The following is a 22,443-nucleotide window of genomic DNA, read 5'->3' on the forward strand; positions in this document are numbered from 1 at the left end:
CATAAAAAAAAAAATATTAAAAAATAACTAAAAAAAATAGTGATAAAAAACCAAACGCCCCAAAACCCGCAAACCAGCCCCACCAGGGTTTCCCGCGCCCTGGGCCGGCGGTCGGATCGCAGCCTGGCGCTGCTTTGGCTCCGCTCCTTTCCAGGCCGCGGTGCGAAACGCCCGGAGCGACGCCTCCCAACGGCGGGAGGGGAGCAAAGGTTGAGGAAACGGAAGGAGAGAAAAACAGAAGCGGGCGCAGAGGCGGAGCTGAGCCCAGCCGTCAGCGCCAGCAGCGGGACGCCGATGCCCGGCTGTGCGCAGCGATGGCACGGAGCTCCGCGGAGCGCTCGCCTCTTCCTCCCCGTTGAGGCCACACGACGTCCCTGGGGGCCCCCAAACCAGCTCTGCTGGATTCCAGCTCCCAGCTGAAGCAAAAACCCGCCGCCTTCCTGCACTTACTGCTCCGTAGAAGGTGGGGTTGAGGTCGGGGACGAACATCTCGGGGTAGACGTTCTGCAGGTACCAGGTGAAGTTCTTGCAGTGCAGCCGCTCCCTCAGCCTGCGCCGTTCTGTAATGTCACCATACGTCTTCTATCGGCAAAGGCACGTGAGAAAATTAAACTGACCTCCGGAGCCGGCAGGAAATCCCCCCCTCCAACCCCTCATCCCCCTCCAAGGCCAAAAGCTCCGTCCTCCCCCCCATTGCAGGACCCCAATGGGCACCAGAGCAAAGCTGAGCTGTGGCAAAACGTTTTGTTGGGGTTAAAAAAAAAACGTGGCTAGAAAGCGTTACGGCCCAAAGGATGTATTTTCCTTGGTTGTGTTTTCCCACCTGCATTTGATTTCATTGCTCTAAGCTGAGCCTGCAGAGCTTTTGCACCTCCTGTTGATCAGACCCAAGTTCTGGGCAGGAGCTCAGACCTCAGGATCCCACAGGAGGGGCTGGAGCTGGATGGGTTTTAAGGACTCTTCCAACCCAACTGTCCTATTATTCTATGACCTTTCAGGACCTTTCCAACCCAACTATCCTATGGCTCTATGACCTTTCAGGACCCTTCCAACCCAACTATGGCTCTATGATCTTTAAGGACTATTCCAACCCAACAATTTCAACATTCAATGGTTCTAAGATCTTTAAGGACCCTCCCAACCCAACCATTCCAATATCCTATGGCTCTATGATCTTCAAGGACCCTTTTAACCTGACCATCCTACGGTTCAGTGATCTTCAAAGTCCCTCTCAATCCAATCAACCCATGGCTTCATGACCTTTCAGGACACTTCCAACCCAACTATCCTATGGCTCTATGATCTTTAAGGACCCTTCCAACCCAATTATCCTATGGTTCTATGATCTAAAGAGGACCCAAAGTTCAGTGATCTTCAGGGACACTTTCAACTCAAACCATCCTACAAATTCTACACTCTTTAAGGTCCCTTCCCACCCAAGCCACCCAAGGATTCTATGACAGCAAGACCACTGCTGGTGTGCAGGTACCTCTCTGGCCATCTGTGCAGCCTGTTGGTTCCTCCTGTAGAAGATCTCTTTGTAGTCATCCATCCAGACCTCAGCCAAGCGGACCTGGTTCCTGGAGATGACCTGCGTGCCCTTGGGGAAGGTGTGGGGGCTCTTGGAGCGGAAGACGTGGCCCACGACAGAGCAGGGGATGATTTCCAGCTGACCCCCACACTGCCAGACCTGCAGGGATGAGACGTGGGGGCTGAGCAGCCCCGGGATCGAGGACATCCCCCAAAGCAGTGCTCTGAATTCTGTGCCCCCTCGGCCTCACCCTGAAAGACATTTCCACGTTCTCTCCCCCCCAGATCTCCATCTGGTCGTCGTAGGAACCGATGTGCTCAAAGTATGACCTGGAGATGGCAAAGAGACCACCGGCGAAGGTCGGGGACCTACAGGACAGGGAGAAAACATAAGGCTGGAGGGCCTCCATCTGCAGAACAGGTTAAGAAAACACCAAAACGCAGATCTGAATTTCAGGGGACACCACGGAGGGTGGCACTGGGCAGCAGCAGCCTCCCCTCAACCAGCTGCATGCCAGCCCCAGATGTGATCCCTCGTGCTCCCATGGCCACAGCAGAGGGCACCACGGGGACGGAGCCACTGCCAGCAGGGGACAGCAGGAACACAGGGCAGCACGGCACCGAGGGGCCTCACTCTGTTGCCTCAGGATCCAGGGCAAAGCACAGTGGATTTGATTACAGAAAACCTATCGCAGCAAAGAAAGGCAGAGATTAGCTCGGTGACCAGGCACCCCATTCACTCCTCTGGCTTTTCTAATCTGCTCTATCTGATCTTTAGAAGAGGGAGGCTGGAACAGAAACTTGCTTTTATTCAAGGGGGAGAAAAAAAAAAATAAAATATGAGGACAAAAAGGAGCTCGCTGAACAGCCACGTTCCTGCAGAGAGGAGCGGGGAGAGATGAGACGCTGCTGGGAGCCAGCACAGCTCACAGAGAAAGGGACCTTTATAGGGGCCAGGACGTCTCCCGGGTGACCTCTGCACAAAGCCAGTCCTGCTGGACAGGATGCAGCCGCAGCCAAACACAGTGTCAGGTATCCCCACACGGCTGAGGGGCTCAGCAGCCGGAGGAACCCCATTGCCAATGCAGGGACACTGGGCTCCCAGAGCTGAGGCTGTCAGTGGGCAGTTATGTTATTATTATTTTTAGTTTTTATTTCATTTTTCCTAGGAGAAAGCCCGTTTTTCTGGATGCTTTCTGTCAGCTCCTGCAGCACACAGCTCCATGGCACTGTCAGTGTTTTCACAGCTTAACCAACAGCTGCATGGAGCAATGGTGGGGTGAACAACAGATCGACTTCGGGGGGCACAAACCAACACCTCAAGCATCCTTCCTGCACCTGCTGGTGTCCCTGTCTGCTTGCTGTGGGCTCAGCTTGCTGCCTGCAGCCAATGCTGCAAATCAGCTGCAAACAGCCCCAGCACACCCAGCAAAGGGTTTGTTTTTGCTGCACAACCCCATGGGGAGCAGGGAGCTCTGCAGCCGTGCTCACGCACTGTAGCCTGCAAACAGGGCAGCGTGCTTTGGTGCTGGGGGGCTTCTTTGCTTGCAAAATTGGGTTGGAAGGGAAGGAAAAAAAAAAAAAAACAAAGAAAAGAAAATCAGTGCAGCCCAACCCACAGGTAGCATCCTGCTCACCGCTCTGCCAGCTCAGCACCACCCCATGCCCAGGTAGCAGGCTCTGAGTGCAAGAAGAGAAAAGGCAGCAATTAATCCCTTAACGAGAGACTTTGCAAGAACTGAGATTTAGCTGGATCTGGAAGCACCTGAGGAGTGCTATCCTACATTTGTGTCTGTAGATTCACCGAACCTACACTGAGGTTTCCCTCCCTGCCCAAGCATCAGCTGCCAGAGAGCTCCTGGCCCCAGAACCCATGGGGAAACTGTGCTGGGAATGTAAAAAGTCACAAAGCAGCAAGAAAAATGACAGCTCCAGGCCCCCACAATCCCTGGAACCTCCATGGGGGGTTCGCCGAACAGTTCCCTGTCTGCTTGAACTGGGTCCAGTGCTCCAGATAGGGTCTCCCCAGTGCAGAGCAGAGCAGGGAGCACCTCCTTCACCCTGCTGGCCATGCTCTGTGCAGTGCCCCACAGGGAACCATTGGCCCTCTTGGCCACTGGGGCTGGCTCGTGGTCAACCACTGGCCAACTGTTGGCCAACCATCAGTCAACCAGGACATCATTGGAGTTCTCAGCCACTGGGGCACGCTGCTAGCTCACGGTCACCCCGTTTGTCAACTCTTGGTCAAAGAGAACTCCACTGGCCATCTTGGCTACCAGGGCAGACTGCTCACTCATGGTCACCCTGTTGGCCAGCCAGGACCCCAAGGTCCTTCTCTGCAGAGCTCCTTTCCAGCAGCTCAGCCCTTGGCCCTCACTGGTATGTGCAGTTGTTGTTCCTCAGGTGTAGGGCTCTACATTGGCACAGGGAGGATGAAACACCCCATGCTCAGGCTTACTTGATGGGGACAGTCTCGTCCTTCCTCCTCTGCCTCTCACGGGGTGGCACGACCTCCCATCCAAAGGTGAGACTCCAATCGAAATTGCCCCGGCTGTGCTGCTTGCCATACTGCACTGGCTTGGAGAACTCGAAGGTGTTGAGGTCTATGGTGGTGATGTCAGGACTGACGACAGCCGTGGGCTCCTCGGCGATGCGGGACAGGAGGGGCTCCAACCACCCGTGGAAGCACTCACCTGGAGCACAGGGAAGGGTGAACCGACCTCACCGGCATCGCTTCAATGGGATGCGCCAGGACTGGGGGCTGCATCCCAACCCCAGGGGCACCCAGAGGGTGGTGGGGAGGTGGACACTCACAGTGTGCATCCAGGAAGGTGAGCACCTCGCCGCTCGCCACGCTGGCTCCCAGCAACCGGGCCGTGATCAGCCCCTTCCTCTCCACCTGCCGCACCACCCGCACAATCTGCAGCTGCTTCACGTAGCGGTCCAACTTGTCCTTCAGATATTCTGGGGGAACAGAAGAGGGTGGACAGCCTCAGGGTGAGCTCAGCCCCTGCTCCTCACCCCCGCCAGCACATCGAGGTCCCCACAGCGAGGGAAGGGGCGTCCCTGCTCTCATTTGCACCCTGCAACAAGGTGGGGGTGACACAAGTCCTCCCCATTCCCGGAGCCTGAGGGGTTTTTGGTTGCTAAAAAAAGAACCATTATGACCAAAAAAAGATCTTTATGACCACCCAGTCCAACCATCAGCCCATCCCCACCGCGTCCTCTAAACCACGTTCCTAAATCGAATCATAAAGGTTGGAAAAGACCTCGAAGGTCATCCAGTCCAACCACCAACGAAACCCCACCATGCCCACCAAATGAAGTTTGCAATTTTGCCCCCACCAAGGAGTGATGGGGGGAAAAAGGGCTCTTGGCTCTGCGGTTAAGGCACCAGTATGACTACACAGAATTTCATCACTGAGGAATGGATGAGGAGGGCTGTCCTGGGCTCAGGTTTGGAGCAGATCCGCCTAACCAAAGGAGGGGTTTGGGAAGGGATACCCAAAGTGTTCGGCAGAGAGCTGGACACCCCAGAAGAGACCCAAAATCTCAGGGGCACCCAAACCGTGTCCCCATCACAAAGTTCCTGGCTCCACGCTTGGCTTTTCCAAGGATTTCTCCTAGCATCTCCCGCCCCGCCCATGCCTGCACACAGCCAGGCCACAACTTCTTGGCCAAAACACAACCCGGATCTCACTGGGGCAGAATGGGAACCGCCACCCAGGTCACCCCGCACCGTGAGTGCACGGGGATGAGCAGTGCTCAGGGCAGAAAACCCAGCAGAGAGCAGAGTGCTGTGTGAGAAAGCACCACCACAACTCTCCCTGGGATGCTGCACGCTGAGCAACGCGCCGCCCTGCCCCAGGAGATGCTTCAGGTGCAGAAATCCCTTTATTTTCCAGGTGCAGCACACACAGCTTTACGCACCCTGGGAGGCGGAAGCAGAGCACGAGGGTAAAGTCTGCTTCTCTCCCAGCACCTCGCCATGCCATTCGTTTGCTTTGGGTGGAACTCATTAGCGAGCCATGTAACGAGGTATGACGTGGGATGAGCAGCTGGGCTTCATCCAGATGGAATAAAAAACCCAACAGCGGCTCCAGGCAGTAGGAAACGATTCAGAAAAGCCCAGGAGCGTTTTGTTCCCCATCTTGCAGCCCCATAACAGCCCCATAACAGCCCCACACACCATCCGTGCTGGCGTCGTCCACCAGGATGATCTCCCTGAGCAGGGCAGCAGGCGAGGCGTGCAGGACGCTGTACACCGTGCGCAGCAGCGTGGACCACGCTTCGTTGTGGAACACGATGACGACGCTGGTGGTGGGGAGGGGAGGGCAGCGCTTGAACTTCTGGTCGATGCACCTAGGGGAGGGGAGGATAAAAAAAACCCAAAACAATAAAAGGGAAGAAAAAGCAGAATTTATCGCGGCTATGCACCAGGCATGAAGAAGCAGCGGGGTTGGCGTGCCGGAACAAAACGCCGCCGTCCCCCACCACGGTGTTTCGCACAGGGGGGCAGCAGCACCGGCAGCCCCTGCAGCTCTGCCTCTTTGATTTCCATTGGGTTTACCTCTTTCCTCCCCCTCCCTTTGCCCCCGTCGCCTCCGGTCCAGTGAATGACATTCCCATCCCACCCCGACCCGGTGTTCCCCCTTTGTGACCGCTACACCTGCTAGGCACGGATAATCGCCGGCCGACGCGGCTTCTCCCTCCTATTCAGAGCTTTTTTTTCTCCAGGATCCCCCCCCCCCCAACCCCCCCCCCGACCAGGCAGGGGCTGGGGGCACACTCTAATCCGGGCGGGCGGTGCTGAAGCCGCTTCCTTCACCCCCTGCCTGGGGCTGTTCCACTCCGCTAAGAAAAGAAAAAGTCAGCTTAGGGCTGGGCTGGAAGAAAGGAGGGGAAGGGGGGAGATGCTGGAGCCTGGAGCAGGTACACAAAGAGCTGCTGTGCCATTTCACCCGCTGCAATTACAAATCAAGCATAAAGCAGACAGAAATCGAGAAGAAATTGGGTATTCCCAAGGTGCCAGGCCCACCCAAAAGTGGTTTGCAGCCTCTTTGCTGGGCTGATGCATCTGGTGGCGCACGGGGCTGCTGCAGCACGAGGGCATGGAGCTCCTGCAACAGGCAGCTGCACGGAGAGTGCATGGAGCTCATGCTATGGGCAGCTACAGAGCAAAGTCATGGATCTCACGCAACGGGGAGTTGCATGGAGCTCTTGCAGCAGGCTGCTGCATAAAGCATCCACAGAGCTCCTGCAGTATGCTGCTGCAGAGCAAAATTGTGAAGCTCCTGTGCTGGGCTGCTGCACGGAGAGCGCATGGAGCTTCTGCAACAGGCAGCTGCACAGGGAGCGCATGGAGCTCCTGCAATATGCTGCTGCAGAGCGAGGGCACGAGCTGCAGGCCCAACTCTGCTTTGATTTCCTCTTAACTTCGCCTGAACGGAGCCGAGGAGGCCGGCACACTTTTGGGAGGAGGGGGCTCTTACTCCGGAGGGCGGCTGTCGGGTCCCAGCGCACGCTGCAGGGAGATGCGGTCACTGGCGAAGGCGTTGAAGCAGTGCTTCTCGTAGCCCCGCTCCTTCTCCTTGCTCTCCTCTGCCGTCCACTGCTCTTTCTTGAAGGCTTTGCCATCAGCCCCGGGCCCGGAGGGGTCCTGGGGGGGTCGTTCCAGCAGCGGGCGCAGCTCTGCTGCCGTGTAGAAGCCGGGAGGACAGGAGCGGGAGCTGTGGGGCGGCTCCTCCGGGGGCACCGGGGCCCCGATCTGCAGCTTGGGCATGGAGTCACGGAGGTTGTGCACGGCGCCCAGCATCAGGTCGATGACCTGGTCCTTCCCATCCACGATGTTCTTCAACCAGGGCTCCTCGCGCGGGTCGCCGTCCCCGACGTCCCTCTGTAGGATGAAGAGGAAGAGGAGGAAGACGGCGCCCACCAGGGCCACCTTCAGCGGGCTGTAGCGGCGGCGGAGCAGCCTCATGCTGTCTGCAGGAGCTGTGGCGCACGGCTCAGGGTCGGGGGGTCCGTGGGGGCTTCATGGCTCCGTTAACCTGGAGGGGAGAAACACACAAGGGGTTAATTCACCCCCCCATGCAACGTGCAAAGCTGTCAGCGGAGCAGCCCGGCGTCATTGGAGAGCAGCGCCTCTCCCAGGGCTCTTCTCATCACCTGCACCCGGCAAACCCCCCCTGGAACAGCTGAAACGGGTTGGAAGGAGGCTGCAAGACGCAAACCAAACCGCCAGCCCCAGCGGTGCGACCCTGCAAGCCCTGCAGGCAGCAGAAGGATCAACGCGGTGTGCGACAAAGCTAAAACATCAACAAAAAGTTTACTCCAACACTTGGGATGCAAGGACAGTGCCTTCCCTCGGGCACTTCTCCTGCTTGGGAAGGAGGATGAGTGCAGATCTCTCCGAGCTGTGCTATCTAGGAGCAGCAATCCCAGCACCCGGGGCTCTGCCCCATCCGCCGACCATTCCTCCCCGCTGCTCTTTGTGAGCCGCTGCCACCGGAGCATGGAGAAGCTCCGCGGGAGCCATTCACCGCCATCTCCTCCTCCTCCTCCTCAGGATCAACCCCCCCCCGCCCCCGACCGTGTTTTTTTTTTTTCTTGGTTCGGAAAGAGGGGAAACAGCTCAGTCCCCCCTTCCCCCCCCCAGCACCCCGCTGTCAACTTCAAGGGCAGGGAGCTCAGTGCGGGGTCCCCATTCTTCCACGGCCCCATGAGGTTTAGGGGCGGGGGGAGAGCAGCGATGCGCTATAGGGGAGGGGGACACTCCGCCTCCGGGTCAGCGCTTTCAGTGCCCGTAGGGCTGCGGGATCACAACGCCGGCGATCAGACAGCGCGACGTGAAATAAAGCCCGACGTGAAAGGAAAAAAAGCAGAATGAAGGGGGAGAAAAAAAAATAAAAATCAATCTCCGCTCAACCCCCCCCTCCCCCCCAGCCCCCCGGATCTCTGCTCATACATTGTTTCTAATCTGAGCTCCCTCCCCCCACAGCTTCACCTTCAATGTTCCTGGAGCTCTGTGCAACGAGGTGAAGGCAGCGTCGGTGCAGAGGAGGAACCCCAACTCCACCCTCCCCAGTCCTCCTGCTGGCCCCATTGCCTTGATCGCGCTAACGAGCACCTCGTTATCTGCTAACGAACCTCAGCGCAGCACCCTGGGGAAGGTGCACAGCAGCTTCAGCCCCGAAAGGTCCATCCCTCGGGGGAGGGGGGGGGGAGAGGGGGGAAGAAGGGGTCCTACCCTGAACCACCGCCCCATCTCCTTCCCTAAAAGCCGAAAAAAGAAGCCCCCCCCCCACCCCCAAAGCAGTAATCCGCTCCCTCGGCGCTGCCATCTCACAGCAGCCCTTCCCCAAAACTCTCCTTTCCTTTCCCACTAAAGTCCCGAACGCGTTTGGGCGGGGGAGGGGGGGTTTCACGGGGCCTCCGTAGGAACCGCACCGAAACGTGGGACTTTCCCCCCCCCCCCCCCCCGCTTCCCCTCCCCGTGTCCCATAGGAGCGCGGTGACATCGTGACAAACTCCCGCAGGGCTGAGTCACCCGCAGGGCGCGTCTCGGGGGTGGGCCACGAGGACATTTCCAGCCCAGCACTGCACAGCCCCTTCCCAAGGTTCAGAGCCACCACCGACCCCCCTCTCCCCCCTCCCAGAGCCTCCCTTGGCCACCCCAACCCCAAAAACTCCCTAGACCACCCCAAAACCGTCCCCAGGATGCACGCAGCAAGAGCAACACGTGCAAGCTGTTCGGAGAGAGAGTTATTGAGCCTGTTGCATTCAAAAGAGGTTTCAAAGGAAGGAAAACAAACAAACAAACAAACAAAAAACAAAATAAAAGAGAGAAAGAAGAAATAAACGGGGGAAAAAAAGGGGATTTAGGGCAAAGGGTCACCAACACGGTCACAGCCACGGGTGGCAGCAGGACAGTGCCCACGTGATGGGACAGCTGCTTCCTCCTTGGTGACAGAGGGAGGAACCCCAGAGGCTGAACTAGAGATGTTCTCTCCCTTCCCCACCCCCAGAAATAAGCAGTAGTGGGAGAACAGCAAAACGATGACGATGATCACAGAAAGTAAATAAAAAGGCAGAGGCATCAACGCAGCACGGAGCACGGCCTCACCTGACACCACCCTCGGCTCCACGTGGCAGCGCGGCCACGTTGGTTGGGGTGCCAAGGATGTTTGGGAAGGCAAAAAGCCAAGAGATGCAGCAGCCCCACACGGGTGGGATTTCCCCTTCCCCCACATCATCATGGGAGTGCGATGGCACGTCTTTAATTCTGAGCAGATTGGGAAAAAGGGAGCAATGCTGGGGGGTAGGAGAGGGCGTGAGTGCTGTGGGAGACCCCAAAGATGCAATAGGGTGGAAATGGGACTGGGATCAGGGAGTGGGGCATGAAGGCTGGGGACCCAGTACTGGGAAAGAAGACTAAAGGCTGAGACCAGGACCTGGACTCAAGACCACAGGACTGAGACAGGGATCTGAGGATCAGGGAATGGGATCCATGACCAGAGAGTTAAGACTGGGACCAGGAATGGGATTGATGATCAGAAAAGGAACTGAGCACCGAGGTCTGGGACCAGGGAATGGGACCTGAAGATCAGGAACACAAAGGAAGAAACTGGGGGTCTTAAAGACCAGGTGCCTGGGGGACCCAAAGACTAGACTGGGGACCTGGGGTATGAAAAGATTATGGGCCTGATGGAACCCCAAAGACCAGGGACCCAGGATACCCCAAAAACTGGGAACTGGGGACCCGAAAGACTGGGGGAACCAAATAGCAGAGACCCAGAGGGGACCCCAAAGATCAGGATCAGGGGAACCCTGAAGACTGAGGACCCCAAAGACCAGGGACCCAGGAGGGACCTCAAAGACTGAGGACTCCAAAGACTAGGGACCCAGTAGACTCCAAAGATTGGGACGAGGGGGACACCAAAGACTGGGGATACCAAAGACCAAGGACCTGGGAGACTCCAAAGAGTGGGACTGGGGGCACCCCAAAGGCTGAGGACCCCAAAGACTGGAACTAGGGAGACCCAGAGGACCCCAAAGACCAAAGAACTCTGAGGATCCAAAAGACCGAGGGCCCCAAAGGCTGGGATCCCAGGGGGACCTGAAAGACTGGGGACCCCATGGATGGGAGACCTGGGAGACCCCAAAGACCGGGACTCAGGGAGATCCCAAAGACAGGGGACCCCAAAGACCAGGACTCAGGAGTGTTGCAAAAAGTTCAGACCCCAAACACTGGGGACCCAAGGGGACCCCAAAGACCAGAGACCCCAAGGATGGGAGATCTGGGGGACCCCAAAGACTGGGGACCCCAAAGACTACGGACACAGGAGACCCCAGACCGGGGACAGGATCAGAGACAAAAAACTCAGATCCAAGGCAGGACCGGGACTGAAGACCCAAGACTGAGATTGGGACCAGGACCGAATTCTGGAACGAGGAACCAAAATCCGGGAACCCAAGACCCGGACCGAGCACAGCGGATCTGAGACCGGAACCCGAAACAAAGACCGAAAATCGGGACCGAGCGAGCCGGACTCAAGAGCGGGACGGAGATTCCAAACCGGCACCAAAAACACGAAAACCGAAACCCACAAACAGCCCCAAACGACCCCCACTCACCGGCTCCGGAGCGGCGGCGGCCGCGGGTTCGGGGCCGCAGGTGCCGTCCGGGGGGCGGGGCGGGGGGCGGGGATGCAGCCGGTACCTGCCTCGCCCCGGGGCTCAGGTGAGCACCGCCAGGTCCTAACGCCGTCCTCAGCAACGGAGGAACGGGGATCGTAAGGGATCCAAAGGCTGGTGGTGGGAGTCCGGAGGTTGGTTGGGGTTTATAGGGGATATAATGGGGGATGGGCTCGAGGTGAGGCCCTGGGGGGGGGGGGGGGGTTGGGGAGAGGCTTGGTTGCTGTGGGGTGGTAGGGGTTTGGGTGGGTTGACATCAGGGTGCTGGGAGTGGCTGGTGTCCTCTAAGGGAGTGATATGGGAGGTGTGGGGAATGAAGGGGATGTGAAGGGGACAATACGGGGTTTTGCACTTGGGGTGGAGTAATCCCAGATACAGAATCACAGAGTCACAGAACGGTTGGGTTGGAAGGGAGCTCCAGGATCATGGAGCTCCAACCCCCACCAATGCAGGGCCACCAACCTTCACATTTCACAGCAGCCCAGGCTGCCCAGGGCCCCATCCAGCCTGGCCTCCAACACCTCCAGGGATGGACAGGGCATCGCAGCCTCTCTGGGCAGCTGTTCAGCACCTCACCGCTCTCACAGCACACAACTTCCCTGACATCCAACCTCCGTCTGCCCTCCCTCAACTTCATTTCCCCTCGTCCTGCTGCCATCTCCCCTTGCACAGAGCTGCCTCCCCTCCTGGCTGCAGACTCCCTTCAGGCACTGCAGGCTGCACTCAGCTCACCCCCAGCTTCTCTTCTCCATGCTGAACGAGCCCAGCTCCCTCAGCCTGGCTTTGCAGGGAGGTGCTGCAGCCCCTGCTCATCTCCAGCTCCTCTGGACCCTCTCCAGCAGCTGCCTGCCTTTCCTGTCCTGGAGGCTCCAGCCCTGGATGCCGTGCTGCAGATGGGGCCTCACAAGAGCAGAGCAGAGGGGGATGATCACCTCCCTGTCCCTGATATACGTAGAGACTCCCTGCAGAGAAGGACCTGGGGGTCCTGGTAGGTAAAAGACTGAACGTGAGGCAGCAGGTTGCTCTTGCAGCTCAGAAGGGCAATGATTCCTCAGAATGGGATCCTATGCTCCATCAGCAGGGGGGTGGCAGTGGGACAGGGAGGGGATCATTCCCTACTACTCTGCCCTTGTGAGGCCCCATCTGCAGCGCTGCATCCAGGTCTGGAGGCCCCAGTAAAAGAAAGACAGAGAGCTGTTGGAGAGGGTCCAGAGGATGAGGAGAGGACCATGAAGATGCTCAGAGGGCTGGAGCACCTCCCCTATAAAGACAGACTAAGGGATCTGGGCTTGTTCAGCCTGGGGATGAGAAGGCTGCAAGGGAACCCCATTGCAACCTTCCAGTATTTAAAAGGGGGTGATAAAAAGGAAGGGAATTGATGTTTCACAAGGGTAGGCAGCGATAGGACAAGGGGGAATGGTTTTAAGGTCAAGGAGGGAGGGGTTAGATTGGATGTTGGGGAGAAGTTCTTTACTATGAGAGTGGTGAGGTGCTGGAACAGCTGCTCAGAGAGGCTGCGGATGCTCCATCCCTGGAGATGTTTGAGACCAGGTTGGATGGGGCCCTGGACAACCTGGGCTGGTGTCAGATCTGGAGGGTGCTGGCCCTGCCTGTGGCTGGGGGGTTGGAACATGATGGTCTTTGGGGTCCCTTCCAACCCAAGCCATTCTGTGATTCTTTGAATAGGACCCATAGTGACCTTACAGCCATGTGCTGGGAATGAGAGGCCGGTCGAGGTCATTGAGTCCTATAGAGGCCATAGGGCCTATCATAGCCTGGCACCAGTGTGCTGGGAATTACCAGTCTGGAGACGCCATAGGGGCCTGGAGAGGTCATAGGTGCCTATAGAGGCCACAGAGACCTATAGAGGCCATAGGGGAGTGATAAAGACCTATAGAGGCCATAAGGACCTGTATATACCATAGGGACTTACAGAGGTCGTATGAGCCTGGAGAGGTCATAGGGGACTGATAGAGACCTATAGAGTCCATAGGGACCTATAGAGGTCAATAGGGGCCTGGAGAGTCCATAGATGCCTATAGAGTCCATAGGGGCCTATAGATGCCAAAGGGACCTATTGATGCCATAGGGACCTATAGATAGGGGCCCGGAGAGGCCATAGGTGCCTATAGAGGCCATAGGGGACTGATAGAGACTTATAGAGGCCATAGGGACCTATAGGTGCTTGTACGGGCCATAGGGGCCAATGTGGGGTGCTGAGACCGAGCGAAGCTCTGAGCCCAGGTGTGCCCTCCCTACTTGTGCTCAGTCCTCGTCCTACCTCATATTTGTTATTATTCTCACTGTTAATTACTCTGGCTCTCCAAAGCCTCCCTCACCCGTAGCTCAGTGGTTGCACTGTGCAGCAGTGTGAACCCTAAGGTCATTTTTATCAGGCTGTGATAACTGCTGGCAACGTTTCTTTGGGTGGCTGGACACGCAGCCCGTCGAGGCTGGGATTTGCTAATTGCTCCCATCTCTGTCATCCTTATTCACCCTCTGTCTTCCCGCTGAACTCCTGATGGTGTCACTTTGCTGCTCTCCAGCTGTGCTGCTACAGGGCTGCTTGTCCCTGCAGCCTGGGATGGAGCACAGCCCCAGCTCTGAGCACCCCATGTCCTTATCCTCCAGCCCCACGTTTAACACTAGGTGGTGGTATCACCATGAAGATTCCAGCTGAGGCCGGGTGGCTGCTATGGCAGGGAAAGTCTCTGCTGTACTGAGAACTCCACGTTAAAGCTGAATTGGCTTTAAGGTCCCTTCCAACCAGAGCCCTTCAGTGGTCCTGTGATCTTTAAGGACTCCTTCCAACCCGAGCCCTTCAATGGTTCTATAATCTTTAAGGACTCTTCCAACCCTAAGCCATGCTGTGATTCTATGATTCTGTGGTAGAGATGGTGTGAAAGAATTGTTTGTAGCCCCTCTGGAGGATGTGGTTTGAACAACATGGCAGGTGTAGGCACAGGCAACCCCATCAGCAATGGATTCCGATGCGTGGAAGAAAATCATAGAATCACAGAACTGAAAACGTCCCCTAAGACCATCCAGCCCAACTCCAACCCATCCCACCACGCTCACTGACCACGTTCCCAAGTGCCACCCCGACAGCCCACCACCTCCCTGGGCAGCCTGTGCCAATGCTTGGCTGCTTTTTCAGACAAAGCAGAGGATGAGAATCTCCTGAGTCTTCTGTGCATCCCAGCAGTGGTTGAGATGCACAGAAGGGCAGAGGAGCGCGAGGGAAATGCCAGTGGGGAAACCCCAGGGGCCTCTCCAGGCTCCTGAAGGCAGGAGGCACGAATACTGGGAGGGTTTTAATCTCCTGCTGAGCATTTTGTGTTGGCTCCCATGCTGTATGGAGGATTTGAGGGATTTGAGCTGGGGTGGAGTGAGAATTACTTTGGATTATTGGGATGTGAGGTTGAATATTAGCTGCCTTACGGAGGATAAGTCGGGCAGGGCTTTGAGGCAGATGTGCAAATCCCCAACACATTAAAGCACCAACACGTTCCTTGAGAAGGGCAGGGGGAAACCGAGGCACAGAACAGACGACGGCTTACCTGGCACGGAGCAGAGGAGAGCCCAAACTCACCGCCGTCGGCCTTCAGCATCGCCTCCCGGATTCTTGAGAGCTAATTTTAAAGCCCTGGGTTTGCTGCCTGTAATTCACTGCTGCTATATTTCCTGTCTCTCTGCCGTGCTGAGGTTTCGCTCTGAGCACTGAAAAACTGAAGGGAAATTCCCTGCCCCGGATTTTTCTGTTAGAGAAACTTTTTCAGTTGCGCCCAGAGGCCGATTCTGAGCTGTGGCCACCAGGATTGGGGCAGGAGAGCCCCCCACCACTGTAAGTGTGCTCCCCAAATTGCAGCCCCGGGGCTTCACGGGGTCCCCGTTGGGTTATATGGAGAGGTGTGGGGTGGGGGTCGGGATTTTTGCTGTGTTAAAGCAACCCCATTCCCCAGCACCAGGGGAGAACGTGGGTCGTGCCCCTCTGAGCCCTGATCATCTGCGTCCCCAGTTGCTTCTTTAATTGCAATTTGGGAAATGCTTCTCCGGGTTACACAGGAGGTTAAGATCTCCCGTCCCCTTAATGACAAAGTGGTAATTTGTGGGGAAATTAAGACGTGGTTAACTAGTGAGAAGCCAGCAGGGCTCGTTCAAAATCAATATGGGCTTGTTGGGAATGGCAGCTCCGAGTCACACACGTCTTAATAATTAATTGGCACGGTTATATATAACTCCTAGACAAAATATATCCTCTTAATCTTTAATTAGTTAGCTGCTTTGCAGGTTTTGTGTGCTTGGTTTTCAAGAATCAGCGGGGGCCCAAAGAGCTGAGAGCGCGACGCAGCTCCCATCACAGCTCGTTTTGGGGTGAGGAGCACAGAGAGCCCTGTGCTGCAGGCGACCTTGCCGCGGTGTCTGCAGTTCTCTTGGTGCTGGGAGCGTTCCCTTCAGCTCCACTGGGATTTTTGCCCTTCATCCCTCTTGGCTTCCCACGTTGCTCTGGGTGGTGGAGGAGTTATCCCCAAAGCCATCAGCTGAGCCCCTAATTACAGCGCCGGGGCTTAAATTCGCAGCGCTGAGCGGTGGCGAGGCTGGAAAATATGACAGGAAGCAAAGCTGATTTGCATGTTTATGCTAATTGCGATTGCACAAATCTTTCAAATCAAAGCGTGCGTTGCAGATGGCTTGCAGATTTACACCACGCTTTGGCTTTATTTATTATCTTTCAGACTGGTAATAATTGGTGCAATATGGTAAAACTGGAAAGCCTAATCCACAATACAGCTGTTAAAGCGAGGAGAAATGCGCTGAACACAGCGTGGAGAGGTTATTTTTCGTGGTGACAATATTTGGCTAAAGCAAACCTTGTGGGCACGAGCTGGATTTTCATGTGGGGTGTTTTCAGGAGCAGAATAGGGCAGCTCAGGGCTGAGTGACTGAAGAAATGGGAGTTGTGCCCCCATGCTTGGACCTCTTTCCCCTTTGGGGTTCATTGCCAGGAGTTTGTTTGCTCTCACACCGCTGCAAACAAACAAACAACAAAAAAAAGAAGTTATTTCTCCAAATCATGGAATCACAGCTTATCTGGGGCTGGAAGGGCTCTTAAAGATCACAGAACCTTGAGATGATTGGGTTGGAAGGTCCTTCAAGATCATAGAACCGTAGGATTGTTGCTTTGGAAGGGTGCTCACAGCCCCCCAGCCCTCTCCCTGCTCCGGACAGGTCCAATCCCTCCATCAGGAGGCCTTGAACTTCTCTCCACTGTGGGCTGAGAGATGGAGAAGTCCAGCTCAGCAGTTGGGTTATCCCCTGCTTTGGACAGCATCACTTCCCTTTTCAGCTTTTTTTTCTTTTAAATTGCAAGAAAACTGCAACCACGACTTCTTTCCATCACAGTGAAACATCGACATCTCCAGAGATCCCGCAGCAGGACGGAGCACCGTGCTCCCCATCGCCACGTCCCCTCCTTGCTGCCTTGCTTCCTCCCTGACCAGGTGTGATGGAAATGGGTGAAGTTTTCCTCCAGCTGTGCCAGGAGGTGGCCAGGCTGCGGGAGCTGTGCTCCAGGCAGAGCGAGCTGCTGCAGAAACTGAGCGCCAGGAAGGGCCCCGTTGTGGGTGAGCAGTGGGGCTGGGGATGGGGGGAGGTCGTGCTGAATTGCTCCTTCACTGCAAAGAGCAGATACAGGCTGATGGGAGGGGATTTCAGCCTTTAACCTCATGCTGCTGAGAGGTTTGCTGCCAAAAAGGGTGTAATGAGGAAGCTGGCTGCAGGCACAGCTCCCTGTGCTGGCTGTCACGGTGTTTGGGCTTTGCCTTTGCCACCCAATGCATGGCCACGTGTGTGGGTCTGCTGAGAGCCACGCTAAGACACCCCAGGCTGTGATTTACTCTGGGAAAAGCAGGGAGGAGCTGTGCCAGATGGTGCTGATGGCCTGGAGACTTTTTGGGAAGCAGGCATGGCTGTGGTGCGGCCTCCAAGGGCTGCACATTGCCCATGCAAATGCTCTCACCCACCCCAGCAGCCTGCATGGCTATCCAAGCCATGGCCCTCCTATTCCCCACCGTGCTCTGGGTGCTCATCTGCTCCCCTCCAGCACTCCAAGTAATGAATCCTGCAGGGTCCTGCAAGCTTTTTCCCAACCTTTTCCCAAGCTTTCAGCCCTGTGATCGCCTCATTTCCCCCACAATGAAGAGGGTGAGCCTGCAGCGTGGCCCTCTGCACGTCCTCTGCATGGGGCTGGAACGCAGATAAACATCTCCAAGCAGCACGCGGACCAAAGCCATCAAGCGAGGACGCAGAGATATCTCATCATCTCCCCTGGTGGGGCAGCTGATGCTCTTCCTCCAGCTCTCAGCCTTCTCTATCTCTCTCCATCTGCCGCTTCATGCTGGCCCAGCCTCGTATTTCTTGCCATCCCTTTTCTGTGGGGGCAGCGAGCTTTGCTTGCCACAAAGGAGATAACACTGGGCTGTTTCACTATAGCACAGACAGAGAATGAAGCAACAGGAAGGGAAAAAAATGTAGATGGGATGCAGCCCAAACTCACCCAGCCCTTGGTGCAATGTCTTTTGGTTCCAAAGGACCTCTCTCGTACGAGATGGGGGTTGTTAGGATGAGTGAGTTTTGTGAGTGCTGGCTGAGTTGGCACCAAAAGGCAGAAAAGGAAATTGTCTCAGTTTGGATGCTAATTTAGTTATTTGTGGTGGGGGTAGAAAAATTAGTCAGCTTGCTGTAATGTGTCGCTATATTTAACGATCTTTTTAGGCTGCTTTCCCTTAATTGTGTATCTTGTGGTCATTGCTGGAAGGAAGAGGCTCCCAGTGATAGGATGAGAGGTGATGGCCTCCCATTGCACCGAGGGGGTCAGGTTGGGTGTTAGGAACAGTTTCTCCTCTGGGAAAGTGGTGATGCATTGGCACGGGCTGCCCAGCCAGGTGCTGGGCCAGCATCCCTGGGGGGTGTTCAAGAAACTGCAGAGATGTGGCACCTGGGGACGTGGGGTGGGTTGGGGTTGGACTGGATGGTCTGGGACGTCTTAGTGATTCCCTATGAAAGCGCAGAGCCCCAAGACTGACCTCTCTGGCTTGCTTTCTTTCCAAGACATCCCCATGTCTCTGCCCATCCAGTGCACAGAGGACGCTTGGACAGAGGGAGGGGAGCAGCCAGCAGCCAGCCCCCAGGTGCACCCCAAGGCCCCGCAGGGCTCTGCCCACCCTCTGGCCCCACCAAATGCTGCCCACACACTGCCTGGTGCCAGTGGTTGGTACCCAGCTTGCAGTGACCTCGGGGCTGGGAGAGCCACCCTCCCAGGGGCTTTTGGCAGCAGCCAGGTGGGCAGAAAGGAGAAGATGCTGGTAGACACATGGCTGGAGGACTGTAGGATGACTCCTACCACCAGCAGCCCTGAGGAAGGAGCAAGAGCTTGCTGCAGCCCACAGGAATTCATGACACCGAGCAGCGAGGCTGAGCACTCCTTTCTGACTATCCTGGACCTCTATGAAGCCCCAGAAGCTCTTGGGAGGGAGGATGCTCCCAGCGACAGCGCTTTGTCTGCTGTAGAAAAGGTGCCAGTGGAAATCCGGGGACCTCTGAAGGTAAACATGAAGGGGTCAGAGGTTTCTGTCTGCTCTTCCCGGTGTGAGGGCACCTGTCCATCTCATCATCATCCTCTCCTTCATCCTTCCTGTAAGGTGGGGAGCCCTGAAACTGATTTCAAGTGGAGTCAGGTCCATGAAAACTCCATTCCAGCACCTGGTGTGCTTTGGGAGAAACCCAGTGACCCTTCCCAGCTGAGGGATCCTTGAGGCAGCCTGTATCGACCTCTGTTGGATCTGCAAATTAAATAAGCTCTGAATTGTTTCCTTCAGTCTCTCTGATTCATACGCTCCCAAACACGGATTCCAAATACATCCTGAGATGCATCCCCTCATTCTTGCTCAGCCTTCAGTGTGTGTTATGTGTGGGGCACCAACACTGGGCTGGCCACTGAGGGTCTCTGAAATGCCAAACTATTCTCCTTTAATTTCTTTTGCTAAATGAGACCCTTAGAAATTATTTCGTGGCTGCTGTGGTGATGCATCCGTGGGGAAAGCTATTGATTTTTGGCCTGGATTATATTTAGAAGCTGTTTTCTTCTTAAGAAGAAGAAGAAAGAAAGAAGTAGAAGCACTGTCTGTCTGCTGAAGTCCTAATGTGCCTTATCAGCACTCCGATGATAATGGCACAGGAGGAAATAAATGCTGCCCCCCATTTGGCTCCGTACAAAAGCACTTTTCTCACGCTCTGCCCCGGGGGAAACAACAGGCAATGGGGAGACCCTTCCGGGATCCTGCAGTGGATGCGGGGGGTCTGGGCGCTGCTGAGGGCTCGAGGAGAGGCTGTGTCTGCGTTCCCACTGATCGCTTTCCCCTTTGCTCCCTACAGACCTCCTGGACGCCGGGATGGATGCTGGAGGACGCCGCGCTTGGACCCGGCGCAGCTGCGGCTGCTCAGATGTGTGACATTTGCCAGGCGACCTTCCCTGCGGACACCGCAGCTCAGGCTGACTATTTAAAGCACGTCTTAACCCACATGAAGTAGGGCTTTAGGACTTTGTGCTCAGAAAGCCATGGGTGTGCAGCTGTGAGCGGCACAACGGGCTCCGGACCTGCGTGAGATGCGGCTGCTGGGGCAGCTCAGGCTGCAGTTCCGTTCTGTGCCACCCGGATCGGTTCCTGCTGTGCTGCCTGGGGGCTCAGCGGGGGTTCTGGGTGTGTTTCGGCTCATTGAGCTTCATGGGTATCAAAACTGCTTCTGTGCTGAGCTCCAGATGCGTGTAGGAGGTTTGGGGAGCTGCAGCTTAATGGGAAGTGGACGTTTTTTTCCAAAGTTCTCTGTAACTGGAAAATGTTGAATTTTTTTTTTTTTTTTTTTTTTTTCCTTGAATAGAGACATTTGAAAGCTGCATTGTTGCTTTTTCCAAGAACACAGGAGGGGGGATCACCATGTTTTCATGGCACTAAATCTGAACTCGCTTTTGGAGAGGGTGCCAGCACCGCATGCACGATGCCACCTACCCTGCAGCAATGCAAAGCTCCCATCCCTATGAGGGGCACAACTGAGACCCCTCCTCATTAAAACCCCATCAGCTCTGGCTCGTTAGCTCCTGGGAGTTTAATTGCTATCCGGGTGGGAGGAGGCTGCTCGAAGCCCATAGATGTGGGGTGGGCTGATGGGTGTAGGGAACAGCAGAACAGGAAGGAGTTCCTGCCGTGCAGCAGTCAGGTGGGCACATGGTGTTATTCTGCCATATCCCTTCTATCTGGAGAGCCATCTGCAAACCCAGAATGAAGATTGCACTCTTCCATTAACAGCACACGTGATGCTGCTATTCTATAATGCTTTCTCTCAATACGCACCCATGAGCTTTGTGGAGGAATTCACCTGCAGAGCTGAGGAAACAGCAGGGCAAAACGCCAATTAGCTCCAAATCATTGAGTTTTGTTCTTTTTCTTTCCTTTGGAAAAGCCTTATCTCAGACCTTTACGCTTAACAAGTAGCTCTGAAACGGATCTGGCATCGCATCTCTGAGGCAAGTTGCATCTAAATCAAAGTCCGATGTCTCTGCTTCCATGGATCAAGATTAATTCCCGTCTCCAGCTCCAGAATCTCATCTTTAGCAGCACAGATAACAGCAATGACTCGAGGCTCTTCCCAGAAGCGTAGCTGCATTATGAAGCAGTGCAGCTGACGACGAACATCTGTGTGTCCCGAGGGCAGGGACTGACTTGCACGGGGCAGCACTGGGTCCTGGCAGTTTGGCATTTGCAGATTTGGGGTTTGCGGTCTGGGAACCATTTTCCAGCATGGAGCCCTCAGCTCTCTTGGAGCTGCATCTCTGGGCTCAGTTCCTTCCATGCAGATTCTGGAGCTGCTCCTCACCCTGAGCATGGACAAGACCTTGACTTGGTTGGGGTTTCTTATAGTGCAGTCTTCCAGTTGGCATCTCCAACAGCTCCAAGCTGCCTCCTGTGGCTCCCTGATTTAATTAGGCAGTGGCATAATTCTATGGTGTTTTCTGCTCTTCTATAGGGCCTGGAAGAAAATATCAGTTTGCAGCTTGCAGAGTTACTAGAAGCACCAGCTCTGGCAGCGCTCTGCATCAAGAAGGGCCATAAATTCATTTGGCATAATATTGTAACAGCCATCCAGAATTTGCCAGAAGGAAGAAAACCAACCCAGTTCCTCCTGCTCTGAGAGCAAGTCCAATAAATTTAATTTAAGAACTGTGAGCACAGATGGCTTTTCTCAAGAGTCAAAGCAGTCGTGGCAGAGGGCCGACTTCTGTGAGATGCGTTTTGTGATGAGATGCAGGTGTGTTTGCATGGCACGGTTCAAATTAACAGGAATAGTGTGAGTGTAGAGCCCTACACCCAAAGAGGGACAACTGCATGCAACGGTGCAGGTCAAGGGCTGAGCTGCTGGAAGGGAGCTCCGTGGAGAAGGACCTGTGGGTCCTGGTGGCTGACAGGGTGATTGTGAGCCAGCAGTGTGCCCTGGTGGCCAAGATGGCCAATGGTGGCCAACAGGTTGACCAAGGGTTGGCCACGAACCTGCAGTGTGCCCTGGTGGCCAAGATGGCCAGTGGTATTCTGGTTGACCAACAGCTGACCAGCAATTGACCAACCATTGACTATGGGCCAGCAGTGTGCCTTGGTGGTGGAGAGGGCCAGTGGTAGATGAGTGGTTGACCAGCAGTGGACAAATGGTTGACCAACAGTTGACCAAAGATGGACCTCAAGCCAACAGTGTTCCCTGGAGGCCAAGAAGGCACACTGTTGGCTGCACAGAGCATGGCCAGCAGGGCAGGGAGGTGCTCCTCCCCTCTGCTCTGCACTGGAGAGGTTTTGGGATTGTGTGACAAATCACTCTGGGCTCGTTTAGGGTCACCCAGACCTCGAGTTTTGGTGTGATGCTCTGCCTGTGCTCCTTTCCTGGTGACTCAGGCTGGGGCTGAGCTGTAGAGGTTCTGCCACCATCTAACTTCACTGCATGAACTTTCTCAACGTGCTTCGTTGTATTTTTAGATGTTGAGTTGTACGGTGCAATTAGTCACCCCCCTCCCAGCCAGATGGTCCACGGTGACACAGGAGTTTCTTTTTTTAATCCCACACTTTCCATTGGTGTGAGCATGTTTCTGCTTCCCAAATAACCTTAAGTATAGGGTGT

At 55.5% G+C, this 22,443-nt stretch overlaps 2 protein-coding genes across 3 annotated transcripts; one reads left to right on the top strand and one right to left on the bottom strand.

The window, feature by feature from the left end:
- Window positions 1-450: 450 nt before the first annotated feature.
- GALNT6 (polypeptide N-acetylgalactosaminyltransferase 6) lies at window positions 451-14,870 on the bottom strand (the record flags this gene model as incomplete). Its single annotated transcript, XM_042837089.1, has 8 exons — window positions 14,787-14,870; window positions 7,023-7,580; window positions 5,720-5,892; window positions 4,345-4,494; window positions 3,989-4,223; window positions 1,782-1,899; window positions 1,490-1,690; window positions 451-582 (listed from the first exon to the last, which is right to left on the bottom strand). Coding segments are annotated over exons 2-8 (1,497 nt in total), but the record flags the coding sequence as incomplete, so codon positions are not given.
- Window positions 14,871-14,944: 74 nt separating this feature from the next.
- On the top strand, window positions 14,945-21,486 carry LOC122170342. 2 transcript variants are annotated; one of them, XM_042837098.1, is made up of 4 exons: window positions 14,945-15,070; window positions 16,630-16,850; window positions 18,337-18,830; window positions 19,660-21,486. In XM_042837098.1, the coding sequence occupies exons 2-4, from the start codon at window positions 16,733-16,735 to the stop codon at window positions 19,813-19,815; spliced, it is 768 nt and encodes a 255-aa protein (XP_042693032.1). In that variant the 5' UTR covers window positions 14,945-15,070; window positions 16,630-16,732; the 3' UTR covers window positions 19,816-21,486. The 2 variants fall into 2 exon arrangements, with proteins under 2 accessions (XP_042693032.1, XP_042693033.1); XM_042837099.1 differs by having other exon boundaries at window positions 16,630-16,727.
- The last annotated feature ends 957 nt before the right edge of the window (window positions 21,487-22,443 follow it).

Source organism: Centrocercus urophasianus, unplaced genomic scaffold (assembly GCF_019232065.1).
Source record: "Centrocercus urophasianus isolate 14NV4802_14NV808 unplaced genomic scaffold, USGS_Curo_1.0 seq_67, whole genome shotgun sequence".
Lineage (NCBI taxonomy): Eukaryota > Metazoa > Chordata > Aves > Galliformes > Phasianidae > Centrocercus > Centrocercus urophasianus.